The following is a 9,551-nucleotide window of genomic DNA, read 5'->3' on the forward strand; positions in this document are numbered from 1 at the left end:
GAAGATAACAGTGTAATAAAATGTTTTGCGCTTTCACTATTTTGCCTTTCAACAATTTGAGATATATTTACTAATTCTGAAAAGTTTGTGGCACAGTTATGCCCCTGTCTGCGACAACAGGCACTTACCTAGCTCAGTTACTTGACTCTCTTATGCCAGAGGCCAAAACAGGGCACAGCATGCAGCCGTACGTACTTTTGTCCGTTAAAAGAACACTCTAGGCATCCGTAGACTGTCTCCCTTTTAGAACTTCCCATTCCACAAAGGACACAGGGACCTCTGGGGATGTTGTTATTAAGTAAATTAATTCGGATATGAGACCCTTCTCTGAGATAGCTTGTAGAGAGATCAGTCATGCTCGCAGCTTTTTCATCGTAATCTGTAAAAAGGTCCTCCAAGTAAGCATCAGAGTTAGCAATGGTATCCGCTACTCTTTTATCTGAAAAAGAACGCACAAAAAAAAGAAGCAATGATTTGTCATTACATTATGAACTGTTTACAAAACAACCTGTCAATCTAATTATGGAAATAACAACTCATTCATGAAACCATTCTGAACGTGCCACGGTGTAGATTACTTCCCATCAAAAACCCTGTGTGATGAAAATTTTTCTTTAATTTCACAAAAGACACTGACAAAAGCCAGAAATTTTTGGTATATGACCTATATAATATTTTTAGAAATGCACCTAAAAGACAGGCATGAGGCAAGCTTTTGAAAAATTAGTGCCAAATCAAATCACAGCTGCGTACTTTCCTGTTTAACCATTTTTATTTTTTTAACCATATTTATTTATTTTATTTAACCATATTTATTTTCTAAAAATCATAAATTCACTTTTTTCTCTAGTATTTAGAAAAAAACCACCAATACTTAAGAGGTTTAGAAAATTTGGAGGACACCATGTTGACCTCCTAGCAGACTTCTGAGCATCCAAACACCCCAGGAAGAAATCACTTTTGGAACTACCTACCTTTTCCCTCTCTCTTCAGGGATTGATTAGTTTAGATTGGGTGACAAACTTTTAGGCAGCTACAGCTGCTGAGATGTATCATATCATACCCACTGAAGATTTATTCCCTTAGTGTGGACTGGCGCGGCACTGAAGGCTTGGTCCATAAAAGCCCTTCAAGAACAGGACACAAAGGAGCAAGGACACCTATACAGACCAGCCTTTAGAAGGATGTGTTTACTGCTCAACATTTATCTTCACACTCAGATTTGCAGGTTTCCAACAGACTTAGACCAAGGAGTGTTAAAAGTATAGGATCTTGTTCTGAAGAAAATGTAGCTACATACAGCGATACTCAGTTTTGCTGGATGTTGTGTTCATATCAGAATAAGAAAAGAGAACTACGATGGTATCTTGCCCATGTCCCTGCCTTACAGCCTAAAGAGTATATTCAAATATTTAAATTAATATTGTTTGACAGTTAAAGAGTTTGCCCTGAAATATTATTTATAGATTGTAACTTGCATTGCATAACACTAGCTGTAAAGGGCAAGCATATGAGATAGGCTTAATGTTAACTGAAGGTAGTTGTGTAATTACTCCATACCAGTTTATCATCAACCATAAATTTTTATTTTAAGATCTTTAGAGTTTTAATGAACAGCAATACCATAAATCTGTTATTTGTGAAAGTCAGATTCTCAAAGATAAATTTTAATAACTACAATCATTTCAATACTCAAGAAATTAAAAGAGGTACATTTTCCATCGAAATTTTCTTCTTTAAACATTCATCTTGCACACAAAGAAACAAAAATACACTCCTCATGCATTAACTAAGACATTTGGATATAAATATCAAAAGTCGTACTTCGATGAAACAGATTACTCTTTAACCTCCTTAATTTGGTCAGTGAAAATGATCCAGATTTCTCTTCTTCAAATCCTCCTTTTGAAATTGGAGTCACACAGAGTTCTGTAAAAATTAAAAAGAAGTTTTTAGAAGAACAAAATATAAAATCAATAATTGCACAACAGTTTAATATGCCTTCTAATCTATAAAGCTAACAGTGATTAAATTCAGCTTTGCTAATGTTTTTAATGGCTAGTACCCCTTTTTAATACAAGTCTGCACACAGTAATAGCCCACAGAATCAAGTGACACAGATTCAATGGGAATTTTAAAATGTTGGTGGCTTTCAACATACATCGTCAGCGTTTGTTTTGGTTTATACACGATTTATGGCCATGTTAAGGGACTAAGACGGTCAATATCATATAAACAGAAGCCCTGCTTCTGAAGGAGAAACATTTCTATCATCTCATGTGAAACTATAATGAAAAATAATAGGCAAGGCTGTGAGTTCTGTAGTCATCTCTTCCAACACCGAATCAACTACTAAAACTTTTTTTTTTAAATGAAAATAAATATCACCTAAGTTCCTATCCATAACTTGAAAGAAAACCTTTAAAGTGAAATATAAGGATAATCAATTACAAGGAACTGAAAAAACATGTTTTAAACTTTCTCAAATGAGAATTGTCTTTAATTACGCAAAAACAAATATTGGCTTCATTGATTATTTCACTGATGATGACTTTAGGAAAAACACTGTGCATGTACCTACCATTGCATAAAGGTAAAATAAAATTAAAACACTTCCAAAACTGAAATTAATGCTAAGCATTATGGAACTGAATACAAAGAGCTACCACATTGTATTATCTCTTTTAATCCAGTAATTATGCCTGGCTTGGAGTGTATTTAAAGTTTTTACAGAAGGGTAAAGGTATCTCACAGTTCACTAAAAAGGTGCTTTACAATGCAGAGTACCTGTCATGGAAGTTTTATACTGTGTGTGCCAAAGGGTACGGAGCTATTTGCAACTTACAGATCTGCAGAGAGAGAGATTACTTCCCTAAGCAGGTCTTTTATCTGGCTATGGACAGAAAGCCACAATGTTAGAGAGAGTCAAGCAATTCCTGAAACAGCTGAGTGACTCTCACAGAGGTTCCTGTATTTAAGTACATGTGAATCTGGTGGTTGAAACTTCATCTAACGTTACTCTAGTGGGTGGGGAGTTTTGCATTTGATATTATCAGCTACTAGATCAAATCCTAAATTGACTTTCTGGTTTATTACAAATAATGTTGATAACATTGATAATGTTACAGGCTACACTTTAATTAGTGCAAATAATGTAAATACGTAAGTGCTATCCTTTCCCCAAAAGGAGAAAATCTTACAGGAGCTATGCGATTTTTTTTATTAGTTTCCAGCAGTTATGATTATTTCTTCCTAAACATCTTCAGATATCCATATGTGGTAATGACGTATCAGACTGAACTTAAAGACCCAACAGAAAAAAATGTTAGCTTAGTTTAGAACTTCTGCATGCTTGCTTCTTTACTTGGGTCTTTTTACTTGTCTGTTTTATGCAAAACTAATCAGATGGTCTCATAAGCCTGTTCCTTACAGGCTAGAAATATAAGGAAGTGATTTTTTTGTTCCATGCAACTGCGGGATTTAAAAAAAAACTACAAAATCATACTTAACTTTTAAAACATGTTTCCATGACAGACTATTTTCTAGCACCTGCCTTGTTTATCTTTTCAAGAATTGTTTCTCTTAGAAAGTCAGACTACTTACATGCATAAAATTAAAGCATACTATTATATGGGATCGGGGCTTATGTATATCAAGAGCAAGAAAGCTGTTTTAAAAACTCAGATCATCATAAATAATAGCAGTAATGACAGTAATGCACATCACTTACCAAAATTACCATCCAAATGAATATAAAGTTCAAATACACTAAAAGCAATAGTTGTATGTGCAGGAAAAACAATGGCTTTGTCCCGCCCTTTATAATTCTGATCTTCAATAATGTGAAACTATAATTTAGAAAAGCATCAAAAGAAAAAAGTTACAAACTGAAATGAAAAAATAAACAAAATAATATCTTAACAGTATATATTGAGAATGACAATGCCAGGAGGAAACTTTGAAACTGAAGATCAAATTTCACAACTAAAGAATTTTATAATAACAACTTTGCATTTTAATAAAGTTTGATAGAAAAATAGTAACTTAACTTGCATCACTCATTGAAAATTACGTGAATGATTTATAAATACTAGTAATGGGCAAACCTCAGAAGATTTGTAGGTTCAATTATTCAAACACACTGAAGAGAGAGAGGGAGAGGGAGGAAGAACATAAGACAGGGAGTAAGATGCCAACCCTTGAAATAATAACAACCTGAAGTTCCAATGTGTTATAGAAGAGGAATATAATAATGAAAGATAGTTTATACATTTATTGGAGATTCAAACTAAGAAGTAAATTCCACATTTTTGCTGAGGCTTCACCCAAAGCAATGGCTCATTGTCTAGCCATCCTTTCATGCATTTCCCATCCTTCAGTCACATAAGCAATACTAACAAAAGACCAACTTTTAATTCCGTTTACATCAGTGCAATAATACTGATTTACTTCATATTTTTTTCTGCGCCTACATCAGTAAAAATGCAATTAAATCCAACCATAAAATTTATAAAAAAGAGCTTTTTATGTTTGTTAATTTAAGTTACAGAACTTTGTCAAACATATTTACCCTCATTGTCTCTCCACGCATTCCAGTATGGACAGTTAATGAGCACTGCCTTGTAGTTCTAATGCTTTCCATGACCACGCACAAAATTTCCATCCTACTTTTTCTTGATTGATGGACTAGACAGTGATCAAAGTTTATTTTTCTAAAATCAAGAGGGAGGCAGGAAGGAAATTCAGAGATTATTAGCAATTTACAAAGCAGCTACTAGAATTAGTAACTTTAAATCAGTAAATAAATCACCGTAACTTCTGTCTCACAGCAGTAAAACACAACTGACTGAGGAGGTCTCTGGAAACTTAATATTGATTTTCAGCGTTTGGGAACAGAAGCACTAAAAAATTCAAGGAAAGCCAGTAATGTACAAATGTTAGAGAGGCAATGTGGGACATCCTGGAAAATTCCAAGTCTGTCCATCTGACATTATTCTTAGTGACAGTAAGGAACTGTCAACGCACCCTAATTAATAACTTTTTTTAAAAAAGTGATATAATTAATGTCAGTCAGTAAGAATTTATGGAAAATAGATAGTAAAAGCAATGCTGTAATGCTGTACCTTTGGGCTTCTATAAAGCTTATGATGATGCAATGTTTTGGTTAGAAGCCTAAATGATGCCTATACAAGCTGGCATACACTCAATGGATTAAAAACCGGTTAACTGATATATGTCAACTATAACTGGAAAAAACTATATAACTTATAAACATGGAACAATCATGAAACAACTGGTTGTAGGAGAATTTCTACATGCATTGGCTCTTAGTCGTATAACATTGAATATTTTTATCAGGAGACTAGGACCTCTTCCCCCACCCCACTCCCCATTTTTAATGATAATGTTTGGAGGTTACAAATGAACCAGGAAAAGGTAGGTACAGAACAAGAGAGGTTACAGATACAAAATGACATGCACTGCTTGGTAAATAACTACAAGGAAACAATATATATTTGAAAATACCAAATGTCACACCATGCATAGTAAATAATTTACTGGGATGCAACACTGGGATTCACTGGGATGACATTGTGGCCACGAAATAATCTTTGAAATATAAACTAGATAATTACACCTAGAATTAATGACATCATATTTCTATGTGTTTGACATTTGTGCTAGCACTACAGGAACACCAAGTTTGGTTTCAGTGTCCACAGCTCAACAAGGATGTTGGGAAAATTGGAGACTGCATTTAGAGAAGAGCCACAGAAGGTTATGAAAAATTCAAGTAGATAAACCTACTTTGCCTTTCAAAGAAAAGGCTCTGTAATAGCCTCATAAAACTTGAAGTATCTACATTGGCAATAATACATATGGCGCTCTAGTTCATCAGACAAAGGCAAAGAAATCCTATTTCTGAAACCTGAAGTTGGGTAATGTCATTCGAAGTAAATTTCAAATTTTTAATAGTATGGAATAACATAGGTAGGACCTTGGATGGACTCTTTCTCTCTGGATTTTTTTTGTTTCTTCAAAGATGCACTGTAATTCAAACAAGAATTAATTCAGAAAAATTCTACAGTCTGTGTTATACAGAAGGTCATGTGTCTAATCCCAGTGATCCAACCTGAGACTCTTGGAAAATATCAGATGGTGACTGCTATTGATTGGCTAAAAATAATCAAAACCTAACCATTTCAGACGTTCAACCTAACTGTATGAAATATAATTATGGAACCAGAAAACAAAATATATAATATAACCTTGTAGTAAGTTCTTTAAGTAATGTTGGTACTTCAACCTCATGTTTGGTCACTATGCCAAACGAAGCTTTAAAGGCAACAGAATCTGATCCAGCAATATCAAACCCAACATCATTCATTATCTGATTTCCTCTTCTACCATTAAGCGAAACATCTGATTTGTCTTCATAGTTGAGCAACTGGTAAGACGAGACACCTGAGTAAAAGACGACAACCATTGTGTGATGAAAAGTCTGAACGCAGTATTTTTACACAGCAAGAAGAGAATAAATGGTACTGTACCTACTGTACTTAACCATTTCGATGTGAAATTCAGAGCTACATTGAGCACTTATTTCTCGGTGTTACTACTGACGACTAATGGAAAGAGAGTGCATAGTGGTCTGAGGGATTTCTGTGTCTCTCTCTGGCAGAGTTGTGCCCATGCTCCTGAATGTGACATGTCCTGGGCATGAAATGGTGATTAGGGCTATTTCTACATTTCTGTGCTTATCATTATTCTCCTAAAGTACTTTTACCTGTAAGTATGCTGTTGATACTTGTATAAACTAGACACGTAGTGTGTTCTGGGTTTAATGACAGAGACTCTGAAACAAAAAATGACTTAGTGGAGGCCACACAGCATATTAAAACTAGAAACAAAATGAAAGCCACTGTGAGTTCTGAATTTTGTCTAGATGCAGTATAAATGAACCTAACATTTCTTCTTTTTTGCAATACGTGAATGAGACACGGGTGTGCCAGTAACATGAACTTTGCCTTTTACCTGACTTGTCACAATCAGAAAGACTCACCACACTTTCCATGTTCACCTGATGATTCCAGGGGCTATGTCAGTTTATTTTGAAGGAAAACAACAGATTAATTCTGACTTACTTGAAAGTTTGCATTGATTTACTGTACAATCAAAAGATAAGTGCCAAAGCTTTTCTATAATGCTTTCTTTATAACCTTAAATACATTTCCGTTACACTAACAGAAAAATATTAGAATACATTGGTTGCCAAATTAAAATTAATAGAGTGGGTAGAACACAGGGGTTAGGCATCCAAATATATTTGAGAGTCTGGGTTTTACTCTTTTTTTTTAATCCTTTGAAGCTTTTAGGATAAACTGACATTATGAAGTCATCTAGTATGAATCCTGTTTATTTTTAACAACAACAAAAAAATTGTATATTTTTCATAATTCTAAAAAGATTGCAAATGCTTGTATTTGTCACATAAAAAAGAAAATTCAATTACAAAGTTCTTTGCTTACATTAAAGGACACTACTTTCTGCACATGACATCTAACCATTACAGAAAAGACTAGTGTTTTGTGAGACACTTTAACGAGATTTTGCAACCTTTTTCTCAGACTTTTTAATGAGATTTTTCCTCTTTTTTTTCATTCAGGACAAGCCAGCTGACTTGTCCTGAATGGAAGACTAGTAGGATTCCAATTTGTTTCATCATGCTTGCATCCTGGAATCACCCCTTTGTGGGGGCAACTGGTATTTCTGTCTTCTTGTGCTCATACTGTTTTGTCTTAGTAGAGTTTTTAATTAATGCAATTGTTGTGCAATTGATGTGATCAATACTTTTGTCAAAATGGACCTTTTTTCAAAAGAAAATAAAGCAATGAAACTGTCTTGAGAAAACATAGCATGTAGACATGAATTACACAGACTTCTCAAAGGAAGGTACGGAAAAATATAGACAGTATAGTTCAATTTTGCACCTCCTAATTCTCATAGAATCTCGACAAAAAATTCTGCTATTGCATAGCAAAGACAATTTAAACACAGTTAAGCTCTTTAAATACAAAAAGGTTATAAACATGAAAAAAAAAACCCTTATGGAATTCCAATTATTTCAGTCAGATAGCTGTTGGCAAATGCTTCTGCCTGTGCAGAGCCCAGTTCAACTTAAAAACGAGTATACAGAGAGAGGTGAACATTAAAAACAAATTTTAAGTAGCAATTATTCAGCATACATCAATACATCTATCAGGAATCTGTTGCAATTTGTGAAAAAACACAAGGCTTAACTGCATTTGTTTCATATTAGTTCAGAAAATATCAAGGCTTTTTAGTATAATTGATTTTTTTTTTTTTTTACATTTTCCAGAGAGTCCTTTTTTTTTTCGTTTGGAGGGTGTGTGTGTGTGTGTTACCAGTTTGACTTGTACTTTTTTCTTAAATATTTATTACAGGACTAAGCAAGACAAATTTTATTACCCATGCACTAAAGAACCATCATATTACCTGCACAGTTTAAACTATGTCTACTGTTCTCTATTTACTAGAAAACATGCATTTTTCCACTTTGAAGAAAGAGATAAATCTTACCTGCAGAAATTTCTTTCTCCCCTTGAAGAATGTCTTTTAATGTGAAAGGTGTTGAAGCAAATTTAGATTTTTTTGAAAGCAAACATCTTCTTTTCTTAATCACAAGGCTCAGAGGTTGGTATTTATCAGCTTCACTGAGACTGGGCACTGGAACTAGTCTTTCTCCATCACCGACCTGTTTAACAAAGTTTTTGGTTGCAGCAGCAAACATATTATGACATTAGTAATGACAATAATAAAAAACTCCATATCAAGTGTAACTTCGAGACATCAAGCCCATGTTCAATTCTTTTTACAATGTTCTTTCAAACAAATTAACATGTTTTTTTTTAAAAAAAAAAAAAGCTGTCAAACTGTTTTTTTAAGATCGAGTTATATTTTGCTTGGAAAGAATCAACAGCATCTTAGCTACCACGCTTCTATGGTGTATTGCTCGAGACTTCTCTCAAAGAGCTTCATTTAAGCTCTCCAGTTCTGTATGATGAATAATGAATTACCAGTGTAAACTGATAGGGAAATGGTTGCCCTTTCCTTGGCAGTTTAACGCCACTGCTTGAAAACAAAATTTACAATCTTAGAAACAGAAGACAGTAACTTCTGCAACCCTTAGCTTCCTGTTAGGAGTTATTGATGTATTACTGTTTATTGGGTTCTTGCTGCAGCTCAGTTCTAGTGTTTTACCAACAACGCAGGCCAGATGCGCTCCGGGAGACCGTCTGAATTACACATTCGTGAAAGCTGGTAGGTCTTCTGAGACGGTATTACCTTTCAACAGTGGTTGCATAACCTACCTGTGAAAGCTCAGCTGGGGAGTAAGTGGTGTGGAGGTCTTCAGAAACACCTGGGCCGAAGCATAAGATTAGAGATGGCTGGGAGCAGGGAGGAAACAGCAGTTGGCTTTCATTATATGTTATTCTTCTCCTATGGACTCAGCTGTCTATGACCCAAGG

The 9,551-nt window shown here is 34.5% G+C and overlaps 1 protein-coding gene across 1 annotated transcript; it reads right to left on the minus strand.

The window, feature by feature from the left end:
* Positions 1–137: 137 nt before the first annotated feature.
* On the minus strand, positions 138–8,812 carry DFNB59 (deafness, autosomal recessive 59). Its single transcript, XM_009332377.1, has 6 exons — positions 8,602–8,812; positions 6,270–6,465; positions 4,571–4,712; positions 3,731–3,848; positions 1,825–1,929; positions 138–439 (listed from the first exon to the last, which is right to left on the minus strand). The coding sequence occupies exons 1-6, from the start codon at positions 8,810–8,812 to the stop codon at positions 138–140; spliced, it is 1,074 nt and encodes a 357-aa protein (XP_009330652.1).
* Positions 8,813–9,551: the final 739 nt, after the last annotated feature.

The sequence above is a fragment of the Pygoscelis adeliae genome, unplaced genomic scaffold, assembly GCF_000699105.1.
Source record: "Pygoscelis adeliae isolate BGI_AS28 unplaced genomic scaffold, ASM69910v1 Scaffold160, whole genome shotgun sequence".
In the NCBI taxonomy this organism is placed as follows: domain Eukaryota; kingdom Metazoa; phylum Chordata; class Aves; order Sphenisciformes; family Spheniscidae; genus Pygoscelis; species Pygoscelis adeliae.

Bases quoted from the DNA above. Each gene is read 5' to 3' on its own strand.
- DFNB59 (XM_009332377.1), bottom strand. From the start codon at position 8,812: ATGTTTGCTGCTGCAACCAAAAACTTTGTTAAACAGGTCGGTGATGGA. The intron at 3,849-4,570 runs GTAAATATGTTT...TCTAAATTATAG, and splicing joins TGCGTGGAGAGACAATGAGG to TTTCACATTATTGAAGATCA. The intron at 1,930-3,730 runs GTAAGTGATGTG...TAATTTTTACAG, and splicing joins TCATTTGGATGGTAATTTTG to AACTCTGTGTGACTCCAATT.